The sequence below is a fragment of the Tyto alba genome, unplaced genomic scaffold, assembly GCF_018691265.1.
Source record: "Tyto alba isolate M040663 unplaced genomic scaffold, T.alba_DEE_v4.0 Super-Scaffold_22, whole genome shotgun sequence".
NCBI classification, from domain to species: domain Eukaryota; kingdom Metazoa; phylum Chordata; class Aves; order Strigiformes; family Tytonidae; genus Tyto; species Tyto alba.
Genome location: NW_024881296.1, coordinates 17,743,607 through 17,760,091, shown reverse-complemented (window position 1 = coordinate 17,760,091; position 16,485 = coordinate 17,743,607). Strand labels below are relative to the sequence as shown.

At 39.4% G+C, this 16,485-nt stretch overlaps 1 protein-coding gene across 1 annotated transcript in view; it reads left to right on the top strand.

The window, feature by feature from the left end:
- The window catches only part of IGF2R (insulin like growth factor 2 receptor), a 59,212-nt gene that overhangs the window by 13,916 nt on the left and 28,811 nt on the right, over positions 1 to 16,485 (top strand). The window contains exons 4-19 of the mRNA XM_042795825.1: positions 1,565 to 1,663; positions 2,067 to 2,196; positions 3,302 to 3,422; positions 5,205 to 5,316; positions 6,854 to 7,016; positions 7,173 to 7,353; positions 8,269 to 8,372; positions 8,827 to 8,991; positions 9,290 to 9,430; positions 9,798 to 9,944; positions 10,855 to 10,986; positions 11,399 to 11,546; positions 12,747 to 12,924; positions 13,479 to 13,594; positions 14,018 to 14,180; positions 15,758 to 15,937. Coding sequence (XP_042651759.1) covers positions 1,565 to 1,663; positions 2,067 to 2,196; positions 3,302 to 3,422; positions 5,205 to 5,316; positions 6,854 to 7,016; positions 7,173 to 7,353; positions 8,269 to 8,372; positions 8,827 to 8,991; positions 9,290 to 9,430; positions 9,798 to 9,944; positions 10,855 to 10,986; positions 11,399 to 11,546; positions 12,747 to 12,924; positions 13,479 to 13,594; positions 14,018 to 14,180; positions 15,758 to 15,937 — 2,280 coding nt within the window. The remainder of the gene's footprint in view (positions 1 to 1,564; positions 1,664 to 2,066; positions 2,197 to 3,301; positions 3,423 to 5,204; positions 5,317 to 6,853; positions 7,017 to 7,172; positions 7,354 to 8,268; positions 8,373 to 8,826; positions 8,992 to 9,289; positions 9,431 to 9,797; positions 9,945 to 10,854; positions 10,987 to 11,398; positions 11,547 to 12,746; positions 12,925 to 13,478; positions 13,595 to 14,017; positions 14,181 to 15,757; positions 15,938 to 16,485) is intronic.

Sequence of the window (16,485 nt, the reverse complement as noted above, 5' to 3'; positions counted from 1 at the left end):
ACTTATGGATATACTACTTACTGAGCTTCATAACTTAAGGAAGAGCCAGTTAGGTTTTTAGTACCAAGTTAAGGTCATGATCTACTGTGGCATTAAAAATTCAGTGCCCAATATAAAATAATTGCCATCTGCACCTTAGCTCTGATCATGGGCTCTTCTGGGTCTTTAATGTTTTTACGGGGTTTGCACTGTAGTACTTTAATAGTGTAATATGAAGGAATGAGTCAACAATGTACAGGGTGCTGTAACAATGAGAGCCATTGTCTAAATGTTGGCTGTGCCTAAACTGTGGACCTAACATAGCTGTTTAATAGAACAGCATTGAAGAAAATGACTGACCTCTGTTATGGGTCAGTGTAGCTGACAACAGTAAGTGTTAAGTTTTGTCTGCCCATCATTGAACTAACTGCTCACGTGTCCAGTTCGGCTTCAAGGGGAGTAGTTGTTTGTGAGAATCTGCTTGAAGTGTGAATGGAGATTCTTAAAAAGTTCCTAGGTGCATGTGTGTATGCAGTTCACCTCCACGTGCTGTTGGAGTTACGCCTTCCACACGCTTAACTGGTGTTCTGTACAGACTCTGATCAGTTTACATATTTGCATATCAGAGATAAGTGCTTTTTAGTGCTGCTATTGGCACTGATGATGCTGTTGTGCACCCCCTCTTGGAAATCTAGCCAATTCAAACTAAGTGCCAGTACAGCAGAGATTTAAATAGTTCCTGTTCTGTTTCAGCAGATGACTCTTTAAACTGAATTAAAAATTATTGCTCAACTCCAGCTGTAACACCAGATCATAATGATATTCAAACTTCTAGTTAGCGTAGTTCTAACACCTCTTTTTCATGTGACCTAGTGAAAGGATTTTGTAATGGTCTCTGGAACAACTTGTTTCCAAATCTTTTATGGCAGGGTTAAATGAGGAGAGATTCGGTTTAAATATGCTAAAGTGCTTGTAGCTGAGGTGATGGAGGGAGAATGGAAAAATCTGATTCTTGTCTTTCTCTAACGAGACATTCAGTTGAGTGTAGAGCCCCCATCTTGAAAGAGATATAAATGTGCATAACGTGAGCCTATACAAATAAGTAGCTGAGATCAGTTATTCTTTCTGTGTAGCAGAAGAGATTGCTGATCACTTGTCTTTGGTAGGATAAAAGACAGGGAGCTGATAAGCCATGCATTGCCTTGCTGTTCACCTATCTATATACATTTGTATTGGTGTTTTCCTGTCTAGTAACTGGATGTGACTGGTGTACCTGCCAGTATCAATTGGCATAGTGAGCACTTCTAAAAAATGTAGTGCAATTACTGCATATTAGGACTGGCACATGTTAATTTGAGAATTGCTGCATATGCAGACTGAGAAGGATTTGGCACCCTGCATCTTCCTGAGTTTACCAACAAAGCTGTTAAATAACAAACTTGCTGTTAAGAAATTGTATGCTCTTGTTCTGTGACATGCTGTATTCTGTTTTTCTTAAATCTCTTGAATGATCTTCTTGCTGTCTACAAATGTAAAATAAAACTGGTCTGTTTTTTCAAAGAATTATTTTTTCCCCTTTAAATAGGGTACCCCTGAATTTGTAACAGCGACAGAGTGTGTACACTATTTTGAATGGAGGACCTTTGTGGCTTGCAAGAAAGACTTGTTTAAACCTGTGAAAGAGGTAATCTATGTACTGCCATGCAGAAGTTACTTTTTACACATCTGGCAATTTCACTCTAACCACCTGCCCCCACCCCAGATAAATCCCAACAACCTCCTTAAATCTAGCTTCTTTATAGACATATAAAGTATCTGTTGAAGTTAGTGGAGCTGAGAATTTTAAATAACTCTTCAAACATTTTTGTGATCTGTATGGCTGTTTATAGTAAAACTCTTCTAAAAACTAGAGCAGAACAGTCTAATTTTGGATGCCTCATTTTACTCAGCATGTCAAGCTTTAAGTATTTGAGTTTCCAGAATTAAATATCTTTTCCACATACTAACTTGGCTTTATATATGCCAGTTCATAACTTATCCCTACTTGTGTAGCACGGGTTGCATGTAATTTTTTGTTGTTGTTCTAGGTCCCTTGCTATGTGTTTGATGAACATTTGAAGAAACATGACTTGAATCCTCTCATCCAAGTTTCAGGACACTATTTGGTGGATGATTCTGATGATGATTCCTTGTTCATAAACGTCTGCAGGGACTTAGGTATGAATGCTTGCTTGTGTCACCTGTTGGTGTATAAATTTCTAGTAGTGTTGTTCTTTTCCAGTGCCTCAGCTGAGGTTGTCTTATGACCAAAGATCAGTATTTTAGGACTTGTACTGTTGTTTCAAGCTAGTTTTGATGATTTGAAGTCTTCTTTCTGTGAAGCCAAGTCTTACTCTCCAACTATTGAAGTGTTCAGAGATATGCCCCTTCTGAATGGGCAAGTACTGTTAGAAAAGTTTTCTTAAAGCAGGCTTAGTGGAAGAGCTTAGCTTGTCTTGTAGCTGCTTCTTTTTGCTGCCAAATAGGACCAAGATGGTTCATAGCACTTCATGTGCTCTAAATGTATTACTTTGGGCTCCAATTCAGGCTGTTGCTTAGTTCCAAGTGAATGTCCTGAGATGCATCTAAAATAATATTTAAGTGCTTGGGTAAGTAATGATGCATAGCTAGCACTTTCATGCCATTTGGGAGCTATATATGTAAGGAATGAAACCAGCACAACCACTCATTTGAAACTTGCTGAAAAGGCTAGTTTAGCTGTATACTTCCACTGTGTTTTTCACTCTGCCATTAAATAGGTATTTTGTGTCTCTGTTAAGGGTTTAATACTTCTAGTTTTAGTGGCAGGTCTGTTCTTTTAAAAATCCCACCAGTCTGAAACTTTTTGCTGACAGCTTTGAATAAGATAGCTTATAAGAAACAAAGGAGAGGGAAAAAACCCTTCCCTGTGAGGAGGGGTTGCCCGTTACTTGGCATCATTTTCAAAATGGTGGAAAAACCCTCCCATACTTGGCATACTTCTAGAAGCTCTCAAAGCCCTATGAGTCCAGCAGCTGTGATAACAACTGGTAACTAACTGAGGTTACTTTGGCAGAAGGATGAATTTGAAGTCCCAAACCAGGGCAGTGTGAACTATCAGAAGCACTTCAGGTTTTGTCTTGTCGGTTTCACATTTTAATTGAACCTGTTCTAAAGATTTTTTTAAAAGAGGGTAAAGTAATGAATAGAAAGTGAGCCCACAGATAAAACGGCAAGATACTTCTTGTGTAGAGCACAGCCTAGAAACTGAATCCTATATTCTACTTTCCATATCCTATAACAGGAAGTTCAAGTGGAGAGACCACCAACTGCCCAGCTGGCAGTGCTGCTTGCTTGCTACACGAAGGTCGTGCGTATGATGTTGGCCGTCCACAGGAACAGCTGAAACTTCATGGCAAAGACAGGTATGTAGTTTTTGTGGTGATACTTCTGTGAACGCTTCTCAGTCATCTGGGTTGGAAAAAGCAGCCTTGGTGTGACAGATGAGTCTTCTAAAACTTAGCATCAATACCACTTCAATTTTGAAGCATTGGTTGAAAAAATTTCTTCAAATACTGGTAGGACAGTCTTTCAGGCACCCTATTGTACTGCCACAACAGATCAAATCTTTGTCTTCAAGAGACTCATTTTTACAGAATCGCAAGACTCTCAGAAGTGAGGGATGATTGCTATGCTCTGCCCATGAGCAGAAGAGTGAGATTTGACCCCATCTGCTTACTGTCTTATGGCCCACAGGGTAAATGTGCTTGGCTCTCAATCTTTAAAACTTGAGAATAGGTCCAGATGCTGCCCTTCTGTATTTTTGCATTAATGAGTTCTTAACAGAAGAAATAGATAAGCAATGCAAGGCTTATTGTTCCTGGTGGTGGCAGAGCTGGGACTAGGATAAACTGACTCCCTGATGCTGCCTCTCTTCTGTTTGATGCATTTTGTGCTGGAAGTGTAGCTTGAAAGACAAAAAGCCCAAACAAAAAAAAACGCCAAAAAACCACTCAGACAACACAGTGTGGCTCAGGGGACTTATTTAACATGCTGATCTTTCTGAGCTTCAGATCATCTGAGCCTGCTTACCTTGTCTGTAGAGTCAATAGTACCCTGTTGACATTTGCAGTACTCTATCTCAGATGCAAACTGAAGAAAACAGGCAGAATAAACCAGGTTAGGAACAGGGAAGCCAAAGGTTCTGGCCTATCAGTGGTGAAGTTGAGGGTTTTCTTTTAGTTTACAAATGAAGTTGTTAGTCCTTTGTTGCAGGTCATTTTCCCCAGCATGAAACAAGTGGCTGAGGTGTTCTGTATTGAGGCAGAAGCTTACATCTGAGGAAGCACAAGCTTATTCTCGTATTAAGGTGCAACTAGAACTCTAGAAAAGTGCTTGGCAAGAAAGCCTTTTCTTATTCCTGCTAGAATTGAAGAGCTCTTCATTGCTTGAGGAAGATTCATTGCATGTGCTCAATCAGACTAGAGTGGCCTGAGAAGGGATAAGATGATGGTATATCTGTGTCCTAAGGTATGGAGAGGCCAGTTAGAGGTGTGGCAGACTGTCAGCCCTCTGCAAGCTGTTATCTTCTGCCTGTTAGACTGCATGGAGCAGTAATGCTTAGTTGCAAAGTTGTATTGATCTCCTTTTCTCTCATCCAAGTCATCTTGCCATTTGTCTCTCTCTGTTAGATACCGTGTTTCATTCTCCTACTCCTGCCTTATCTAGTTTGTCCCAGTTGTCTTGCTCCTGTCAATTTGCTAATGAGTTCATCTTGCTCTTAATTCTGGGCACAGAATGGAAAGAGATTATACATACAGAGGTGATAAAGTATAGGAGTGTGGTAAAACATGAGTAATTATTTCCAGAAGTTGCAAGACTGCTCTCCAGCGGTTTGAGGGCAAAGCTGAGAGTTTTCTTGTGACTATCAGCCAAGTTCTTGCTACAATACAGGTTACAAGGCATTTGGCATAGTGTTAACTGGGGTGCAGTAGGATGCTGTATTAAGTAATTTTGCTGTGACTGTTTTTATTTTGGTTAACTGTAGGATTAAAGGAATGAGGACCTTCATAAAAGTTGCTTTCAGGAGCAGGGCTACTTTGTTATATTCTGCCTGGGTATCTAGCAAAGAGTGGATATTCTTTCAAGAATATTCTCCTCCTGTACAGTGCAGTGTCTTATTTGTATTTTTGTTTTTAATTTTTTAGGCTGGTACTGAGTTACGAGAAATATAGTGATGTTGAAAAGCCAGACTTCTGCCTAGGCCATAACCCAGCAGTGACAATCACTTTTGTTTGCCCATCAAAGAGGGGAGAGGAGGTAATTTTGCTGTTTTAATTTGTGTTAAATGGTTGGTCTTTAACTTTTGTGTGCATTATCTTTCATTTTTATTCAGGGCTGAAGAGAACAGAAATTCACCTGGTTTGCAGCTTGTGAAGAGTGGGAGATCCTAAATACACTCTTCAAAATGTCTTCTAGAACTTAAGAAATATTCAAGTTCTTCTTTAAAATTTCCCCAGGGGTGTATTCTTTCTTGTCTTGATGAATTTGGTTGTCCTTTCGTGGGCTCAAAGATTTCTTTTGAGAATAAGACAGAGTTAGAATAGTGTTAATCCTTGGCACAGAGCTTCGCTTGCTAATGAGCGCTCTTCTGTCATCAGTCAGGCTGGGCCTGCTTATAGCTGCTGTCTGTAACTTGTTTCTTTATTAATCTGGTGTTCCTCAGGAAAAAAAATAGCTAGCAAGTGTCATTACATGGCAAAAGTCTGTTACTTATTAGCAGGCTCCTGAACTCCTTTTAATGTAAAGTAAAATCTTTAGTGTTAAACAGCAACTCAGTTATTGCAGGACACAGTTTTAGCCTAGCTTCAATGCAGTGTGATGATCACTGATGTGGTGCTGGATAATCTTAGCAACCCTCACTCCTTGGATTGGGCTAGAGTGGCTATTGCTAATGCTCTGCCATTTCGTGTTGTGATGCTTTTGGTTGCAGGTTAGTGAAGGAGGAACTCTCTTGTCTGTCTAATTTTTGGTTTAATGTTTTGTCCCTCATCTCACCTAGATAGGTACTATACTTCACCCTCATCACTGCAGAAACAAACCACAGGCCTTTCTCTATTGTCACTTTGTAATACTTCACTGCAGCTATGCATTCTTGTAGTATGAGTAGTGTTATTAGTTACCTGTAACTTATCTGATACTTATCTGTGTATCTGCCTGTTGTTTTAGTGTATGGCAGAAATACAGATTTATGAAACAAAATGAATTTTTAAATGTTTCACTTTAAAGTGAGGAAAACCAAGACTACTCCTTCTCTGATGTGCAAAAATACTTCCATCAGATGTGCTTCCTGTAGTGAAGTGTTGGCTAAAGAATTCTCAAATATCTTTCAGTCCTGATTTGGACTGAGAGAATCAAATTTGCTAAAACATCAGTGTTGAAGAGGTTGCTTTGCCTTCAGAGAACGCTTGATCTCTGCTCCCCTCTTTGAGGACTCCTGTGAGTCAAACATAATCCAAGCTGTGCTTAGCAATTTGGGCTCATGTATCTCTGCTTTTGCCAAGATGTTAAGGAAAAGTGCTTTTTAAAGTACTGTTACTTCTGCTGTCCTTCTGCTGATGCCTGATACTTTACCTCTATTTAAACTTTTAACAGTTTGCGACATCATTAATAAGAGCTGTTTTATTTCTTCTCAACATCTATTTCTGAGTCCAGAGACAATGTTTGCATCTCTTAAGCAATTTACAGGTGAAGTTAGTCATTACGGATCCTAAAGGAATGCAATACTGTTGCTTTAAAGATTAAATTACAAGTAGAGACTTACTTGAAATATAAATTCTGTTCATTTCTATGTCAGAGTTCAGGTCCCAAACTCACAGCAAAAACAAATTGCCGGTATGAAATTGAGTGGGTTACTGAATATGCCTGTCACAGGGATTACCTGGAGAGCAAGAGCTGTCTTCTGACTAATGAGCAACATGATATCTCTATTGATTTAAGACCACTTACTCAACTTCCAGGTAAGCTCACTCTTTTTTTCGTCTGTGTTTGTGGTGCTACTAGCCTGTTTTCCAGTGCCATGTTTGGAGACAGGAAAAATGTCCACTGTCAATATTTGGGTTTTTACATCTGTTCTACTGCTTGTTAGAACACTTTTCCTTTTGTTATTTGTTCAGATTATGTCACACCATATTTAGCCAAAGATGACAAAGAGGAATATTACTATTACTTGAATATATGTGGGAAAACCACTGCAGGTAACTGCAAGGATGACATGGGATACACTTCATCTTGCCAAGTAAAATCTTCAAATAACCAGCAAAAAGTGGCAGGAAGATTTGAGAACCAAACCCTAAGGTGCGTGAAGGCTCTTTAGCCCTGATCACTGATCTGATTGATCTTTGTTTCCTACTTTGAAGCCCTTATTTGTGGTGTAAGCAATATTTGATACAAAACATGAGTATTTTTGCTCATTTTTATAGAGAATTTTTAACAGTATACCAGGATAGCATTAGTAAATGAAGGAACAGATGAGGTTGGTAGAGGCCATTGTGCAGACAGGGAAGAAACTTTCACTGACTTTGGAGTCAGAATTGCAGATTGTGCTGTGCTGCCTCTTGCCCTCCTTGAGTTTTGCATGTAAAGTGGTATCAGGATTGGATGCTTCAGAAGCTGTCCTCAACAGGAGGGCATCTCTGCTTCCTTTGCAAAAGCATGCATGAATCATATCCAAGACTACTGAGGTCCTGGATTTTGTGATTTTTATTATTTAAAAAACCCAAACAAGAAAACAAACAAACAAACAAAAAACAAACAAAAAAAAAACACCCAAAACCTTCAGGATTCCTAAGTAGCGTACAGGGACAATAGCTTGCATAAGAATTGCAAAGCAAGAGATTATTCAGCTAGGTATGATCTTCCATTCTGTCTGTAAGCACATGACAGACTTCATTTGGAGTGGTCTTCCAGGAAGAGTGACTTCTTCCACCTGCAAGAATAGCCATGCAATAAACTAATAGGAACAGATATTCTACCACAGCTAGAATAGATTTAGAGCATTCTTTAAACTCTATACAAATCCATTAAAAGTAACCAGAAACATCAGTGGATGCAAGCCTTTGTTGCAGTAGAAATGTCAGTGTTAATGTTGAACAAGCATTTGTTTTCCCTTTAAGTGAGACAATAAACAAGAGTGTGGCTTCAGTTATGTGAAGAACACTGCGTGATTGTGTCTGATCCCGTGTTTCTATCTAAAACTGACTTTTTACTCAGATACTCTGATGGGGATCTCACTTTAATTTATCCGAATGGGGATGCATGTAGTTCCGGCTTTCAGAGAATGACTGTCATAAACTTTGAGTGCAATGAAACGGCAGGTGAGTTTAACAAGCTGTGATGTCTCTGCTCAGGATTTGACTTCTCTGCTTGCTAGTAGACCTTATGTTCAAAGGATTGCATGCTTTGAGCCACAGCTAACACAAGGAATAAATGTTAGAGTAAGCACTAATTTCTATGGCTGGCAGGATGGTTTTGTGCTGTGTAGTAGCACTGCTATTCTAAATTTACAGTGGTGATAACAATATTGAGGTATGAAAGAGCTTTGTTTCTTAGCCAACAGTAAAAACAAAACAAAACCACCAAAAAACAAAACAAAAAAACCCCAAGCAGACAAAACAAAAACAAAACACAAAACCCAACCAATAAACCACAAATGAAAGTCCTGTGCAGCAAAAGGATTTTTATCTTCCTTGCTCGTCCTCAAGTCTCCTTGCTTTTCTCCCCTTCCCTCAGTGGAAACCTAACTTCTGTTTATCCATCTTCAATGTTAAGGTAATGATGGTAAAGGAACTCCAGTGTTTACTGGTGAAGTGGACTGCACCTATTTTTTTACTTGGGATACAAAATATGCCTGTATTAAAGAGAAAGAAGATCTGCTTTGCAGAGTTGCTGATAAGAGAAAACACTATGACCTGTCACCTCTGATGCGCAGTTCAGGTATGGCAATGAAAACTAGCTTTTGGTTACTTTTGTCCTGAGTTTACATACCATCTCTAGTGCAGTTCTTTCACTGAACATTAATCAGCTTTTGCTTTTCTGAATGAATTTCTGGGGTACTAGTGTTCACTCCCCTTGTTCCAAAAGGAGTGACTGCCATAGGAAAGTAGCTGTATCCATGACTGCCTTGGTTGCTGTCATCTTCAGTGGCTTTAAACATGGGTCCTTTTTTGTGATAAAAGGCATTTTGGTGTGGAGAGGCCAAATGACTTGTTCTTAACGACCTCCTGTATTTCAGAGTTGTCTGAGAACTGGGAAGCTGTGGACAGTAGCTTTTCGGAGGTAGGGAGGAAACATTATTATATCAATGTTTGCCATAAAGTGTGGAAGAGAGGAGGAGCTTCTGTCTGCCCAGATGATGCTGCTATTTGCTCTGTAGGTGAGTCTTTTTGGTTTGGTTTTTTTTTTTTTTTGGGGGGGGGTGTGTTTCTTTTTTTTTTTAAGTCTCTGAAGTCTTGGCACTTCCTCTGGAAATGGAGTTGGCTGCCCTGAATGCCCTCAGTTATTCGAGGAAACAGAAGTTAAGAGCACGTTTCTCTTGTGCTCCTAAGGCCTTAGAAGAAATGATGCAAGTAGCCTTTTCTGACTAAAGAACTTCAGGCTTTGCAGCATGGTTTTGGTGATGTAAAAACAAACTCGTAATGATATACTTCAGACTTTCCATTTGGCAAGTTAATATTATCTTAATAGAGTAAACTTCACTTCTTTTCAGGGAAACAAAAGTGATATATTTTCTGTCTTTACAGATAAACAAAACAAGAGTAAGAATCTTGGAAAGTTTGTATCTTCTCCTAAAAAGGTTGGGGAAAATATTCAACTTATCTATTCAAATGGAGACAGCTGTGGTGTTAACAAAAAAATCAAAACTGTCATCACTCTAATGTGCAGACCAGGTGAGAATATCCACACCCTGTTCTCTGATCCAGTTAAAAACTAGAGGTCATTTAAGATGCGCATACGTGAGTGCTAAATATTAGCATGTGTCATCTTTTATTTCCTTCTATGCAAAAGCTGAAGCACTGTAGTTTGTTTACTAGGATCATAACAATGTAATAGCAGGTATTTAGCTCTGTTCACCTTGTATACAAATACTTTTTAAAGATCCTTGAGTTAATCCTCTTGAACTAAGATTCTTCCAAGCATGATGAAAGTATGTTTAAGTGTTTAAAGCTCCACAAATGCCTGGAAGCTGTACAAACACTTTCTATCCCTAGATTGTTTTGATGGGAAAGACTGACTCCAAACTGAAATCAGATATTTCAGACTCAAAACATAGTTATTAGAAGAGAAGGTTAAACTACTTTTAGTTTATAAAAAGCAGAAGCATTGGCAGAAGTTGTTAATGTTCTTCATCTCCATATAATAGCCCACTAGTTTAACCATATCCCAGGGAAATAGTAAAACTGTATTCTTCTACGTCAGGCTGAGGAAGCTAAATCTTCCAAGTGTGCTGGCTGTTAGGATCCAGTTATGCACAACTTCCCAATAAAGCTGTTGCTTTGTAGCAAAGCACCAGGTTTGTGTGTCAAAGCAAATATTTTTTCAGAGAATGTGATAGTACTCAGGAACAGACTGAGAAGTGCATCTTCACTTCTGGGCTAAGCTTTTATTCTGGAGAGGAGGATGCAAAGCATTTGTGCAAGGAATTTTTGGTTCTAATAAGTCCTCATTTTCAGATGAGAGGTACTTTAACAGTTAACCTTGGTTGCTGTTGGGCACGAGTTAGTGTTCCTAGGCTTAAGTTTCTAGTTCCTTTTGGCAGCCTGACTGTCTGTATGTGTAACACTGCTCTTGTGATACTAGGTGATCTAGAAAGTGCTCCAATCTTGATGTCTGAGGGTGTATGTTCATACGCATTTGACTGGTATACTGCTGCTGCGTGCGTCCTGTCTAAAACCGAAGGAGATAACTGTCAAGTCTCTGACCCTCAGGCAGGTATGTATTTATGTTCAGCAGACTGAAAGGTTGTGAGGGATAGAACTTGTGTCACAGCACTGAGTCCTTTTGATGTGCAAGAACAAAGTGAGTTGAACTTAAGTCTAAGAACCCACAATAGTAAAGCACAGCAGTTTTAAGCATATGTGTATGGAAGATCAGAAGAGCAGGAGCTTAATATTCCCCTAGTGTGTGTGTGTAGGAAAATAGAGGTAGTGTGTATTTTACTGTAGTAAATATCTCTGTATAAGAAAACATGCTTTTAGTATGTCCAAATTGTTTCTGGAACAGTAACTACATGGAAGGAGTCTTACTCAAGAGGAGATGAACTAGCTGTGACTGGTAGAATCAGATCCTGTGGGAGATGGTGGGCAAAAATTAAACTGATAGAAGTTTATTCCTTCCCGATTAGGCTTCTCTTTTGATTTATCACCTCTGACCAAGGAAAGTGGGCAATATATAGTTAATACTACTGAATACTTGTTTTACATAAACATCTGTGGCAGTGTGCCGGATGAGTTGTGTCACACAAAATCAGCAGCGTGCCAAAGCACACAAAGGTAAGTAACTCTGGTTCTGTTGTAATAGTTCTCTTGTTGCATGATGTGTTGTGTGTGTGTGTAACAGTGAACAATTTGCATGGAAAATAATTACCGTGCTGCCTGTAATAGATTCAGATAATTTGCATGTAGAATATTTAAATGTGCAGTAATTATGCTGCCAGCTGTTTCAGTCAAAGCACACACACATGTCATCTTGTTTACAGCTGGTTTTCAAGATTGAATGTGTCCATTGCTCCTCCTTATGTTTCCCATAGGGACTGTAAACTGTAGATTAACCGCTATAGTGGTATTAAGCCAATCCACAATTTAGATTCAGGGTCAGCTGGCTTCGAAGAGCTGGCCTAAAGAAGAACTGCTGCGCTCAGGATGAGTGGTGGCTGCCTTATGCGGTGATAGAGCCCAGAGCTTGGGTGTCACGCTGTATTTCCATTACTGAAAGTGCTGTGCAGGCACAGTCCCAGTATGTACTGCTATGCTGACAGCATCATTGCTGTTATCTTCTACAAGCTATTTCTGAGATAGTGTCTGTACCCTTCATGTTCCCGGTCAGCCTGTTGCCAGAGATGTGGTATAGTGCAGACACATGCAGCTGTACTTGAGCTGGCTCAATCTGAGTTACTCTCCAGCCAAGGAGAGTTCACTGCAGACACTAAAAAAGTTCTTCAGGGGAAGGTGGGTCAGGCTAGGTCTGGTAGAGCCATTGTTAAGTCCGAGTAAAGAAACAATCCTGAACCAAAGCTGGTGCTGAGCTAAGAGCATGTGAAGGCAGTTTTCTTTTCTCAGTGAGATGATGTGCTGTTGTGTAGTGCCAGGTTTTCACTGCCCACTTGTATTTGCATGCAGCTGGTTTGTGCCCAGCATTAGGGTATCTGCAGTTCAAATTCTACTCTGGAGAATGGGAACTTGATATTTCTGTCACTCTTCTAGAGGAGGGAGTATTAAATTTTTCTAGATATCTAAGCAAGGTACAACTAACTTCCTTTCCTTTCCAAAGAAGGATACCTGTTTATGTTTTGAGTTTCCTTCTGTTGGCATTCTACTCACGCTAGCCCACTTATGTCTAGTCAACCTTATTTAGTTCTTTTGTCTGATTATGGTGTCTTCTATAAACCTACCTGTGTGCTAACTACTTGTAAGATTTAAAAAGATAATTCATTTTGCCTTCTGTTCAGTCTCAAAGCCCACTTTCTTTTGTAGTAAGGATCAGTTTTGGAGTCTTGGACTACCCAGTTCCAAACTTTCATATTACGATGGTCTGATTCAGTTGACCTACAAAAATGGTACAGCATACAACGATGAGAAGAAAACACAGAGATCTACCCTCATAACTTTTCTGTGCGACCGTCAGGCTGGAATAGGTCAGCCTGAATATCAGGTAAGAAGTTCTACATGGAGGGAAGGATCTCCATCCCAAAATCCCAAGAATAATTGCTGCTAGGCCAGTGCAAGCAGAGATTAATGGATGGAAATAACTATTTCTCTTGGTCTGCTTTATAGATATTTCTCTTGGTATATCTACCCCTTTTTGCAACCATAGAGCTTGTCTTGACCACTGAACAGTAAGCTGTTCACTTGGCTACAGGTTCTTACTTAACTCTTCTCTAGTCTCTGGGCCATGTAATTACTAGTGGTTTTGTTCATCTTGTATTTGTAACTGAAAAAAACTGTCTGAGAAGTAACTGTGTCCTGTAACACAGCAGACAGAAATTATATTTTTCTAGTTGCTCTGGTTCTGTTATTTTTGGAAAGAGTATTTTTGGTGACACAGCAAATGACAAGATCTACAACAAAACAGATCTACACAAATCAATCTAAGAATGTATATTCCAAAACCAAGGGAAACAACAAGCTTAGCGTATAAAGGAGTAGCTGTGAGTCTCAAAGTATTCTGTGTGGAAAGTCTCACTGATCTATTATGCTGTTTTTCAGATAGAAGATAGCTATACCTACAACTTCAGATGGTACACTGAATACGCTTGTCCTGAAATGCCACTGGAATGTATTGTGACTGATCCCAACACCATGGAGCAATACGACTTGTCAAGGTAGGAAAGTAACAAATACAATGTAACTTGGCTATTCTAGTTTAGTGTTCTGACTGATAGTTTAGCACTGGATGAAGTTGGTTTTCTGTGTAGACCACAATAGAAACTTCATCTGTTGTGACTATCTTAACTGCAAGTACCTTAAAATGAAGAGAGTATTCCCTTCTGGTGTATTCACTTGTCTCCTAAGATGTGAGTTGACTTTTTGGAATGGTTTTGCTTAATAAAAACCTATTACTTTGTCAACTGTGCTTTCCTTCCTAGGAGTATTCTTTTTAATTGTAGCACTTAAAAATGAGGGGAAAAAATTATTCTGAAATGCCTTACTGCTGCTCTGTTTCCCAAGACTAATAGAGAAGGCTAGAGAGAATGAATCTATGAAGAATGTGTATTCTTAGCATAGAACTTTCTCTTCCTGCTCAGCTTAGCAAAATCTGAAAAGAGAGGTGAGAACTGGTATGCCATGGATAATTCAAGGCCAAGTGAGCGCAAGAAGTACTACATAAACATCTGTCGACCACTGATTGCTGTCCCAGGATGTGACCGACGAGCATCTGTCTGTCAGATGGAATATCAACATAATCACGTGAGTAGCCTTTCCATCCCAGCTCAGAGCTGGTTTGCCAGGTGAGTGAGATTAAGGGGTATACAAGATAGGCACATGAATTCTGGCTTCTTTCTGTAAAATGCAGATACACAGAGTACCACTGTAATGTTGGCACAATCATTGCAGAATAATAGACCTCCTGTCCACCTCTTCAAAGACCAAAGCTTTAATTTTTACAAGTGTGCCAATGTCGTGTTTGACATGCATGATTCTTTGTCCTGTGTTGCAAAGGCAGACAAATTGCATCTCTTCTGTGTAAACTGCTGCGGTCTTGGAGGCTGCCAGCATTGCTTTAGGAAAAGGCTGCCCTCCTGGATATTCTGGCTTGCTTCTGGCTTGCTTTAGATTGAACTGCGGAAGAAATGTGTTTAAAAGATTCTTTGTCACCCTGTTCTGAGCTTTCTTTAACTTTGAGGAGTAGATTAGGCAGAAATTGCCAAGCAAAAAACAAAAGGGGTGGTGGTTATGGTCTTCTACATTTTCCTGAAGTGTATCTATTTATTAAGAAACTGTTTGTGCTGACAGGCTGGATGGACACTTTGCCCAGGGCCTGGCTTCAGTGCTGCTCAAAGCTATAGGTAAAGTTAAACTAGAGGCTCACCAATCTGTCCTAATTCCTTCTGTCAAATGGAGGGAACCCCTTCCCTCCATACTATTGAAGAGGATGTCTGAATGACTGAATCTGTACATCACCATCATGACACTTGAGCTGAATATTACTGGTTCCCTGTGCTTGTGTAGTCCTTGTTGTGCAAGACTATTTACTTTGCATGTGGAGACACATTAGGGTTTCATTACTTCATTGCTGAAGGCACTGGAGTAAAAAGTGAGCACATCAGATCAACCTAAATGCAGAGTTGCTAAAAAATAAAAATGAGAACGGGGTTGGGGTGCAGCAGGAAAAAAAAAAAAGCGGAAATCTTTGTGGAAAAAGCTGCTTTGGAGGTGTATTATTCTGTTGCTCTTGCTAACTTAAAGTTTCTTAAAAATAGGAAACAGCAGTTATCTTGCGGAAGTCAAGGTTAGTTTTGACCTTGGTAGTAGCAGCTATTGTTGTTCTAATGCTCAGTTTCTGCTAGTACTTTTTAGGCTTTGTTAAGCACGGCAGATCCCTAAAGTCAATTCTAAGAATGCCTGGAGGCTTCCACGTACGGTGTTTTAAAGAGCTGTACAAATTAAATCCTACTTGCTGCACATGGGGCATAGGCCTCCTTAAATTCCTAAGGTGTGTAACTTGTGATATGAGGATGGCGGCTGTGAGGCACTACAGTGACCTTATTGTACTAAAAATAAAAACAAAAACAACAAAAAAAAAAAAAAAAAACAAAAAAACCAAACCACACCTGCTTGTGGAGATTGTGTGTTAAATATGTGAAACTTAAGTACAGAATGGGGGACAAATGTAGGGGGATCTCTACGCCTTTGTTAATCTTCATAACTCTCAAGATAACCTCCTGTATACAAGATCATTGTGGTACATATTTTCTTCTTTTTGACTGTATCTATAGCTCCTCACTTGAGTTTAGAATTGCTGACATGCTTTTCTTTATTTCTAGGCTTCTTACTCTGAAGTCACCTCTATTAGTAATCTTGGTGTTGCCAGCAAAGAACTAGTAGTTGAAAGACCTGGACACATTTTTCTAACGTATGCAAATGGCTCTGTGTGCATTGATGCTGATGAAAAGAAAACTACTTATACCACCACCATCCACTTCATCTGTTCCAGGGGTGCTCTTGTAAGGACAAAACAATCTTTCAGTTTTTGATTCATCATAATAGGTTTTCCATAATATAACGTGAAGCTACACAAAAATGTATAGTGCATAGGAGATTCATGACAAGGGAGATGTCCTGAGGACTTAGAATAGAGATGTAAATCCAAAGCTGACTTGGATACTAGAGAAGCATGTGTGTCTGAGTGTTTTATCATAAGCAAGAACTAGTCAAAAACTAACAGCCTCAGTGGACAGTGATGTTTCAGACTAGCCTAATTAGCAGGAAGAATACACAGGGACTTGAGACTGAGGAGCTATACATGCAAACATTGTATTTAGGCTTAGGTTCTGCATCCGCTGTAACTTGTTGATTCTAGATGAGTTCTTGTATCAGCAAAAGCTTTATAGATTTAACTCCACATACTGAAATTTAGACTGAGGGGGTCATTAGACTGAAGCTTGCCTAGGCATGTTTTTCCTAGATTGTGAATCTACAGGTCTTACTCCTGTCATTCATCTTTGGTTTTGCTTGAAAACACTGAAATTAAGTGTGTATAATTGATACTCCT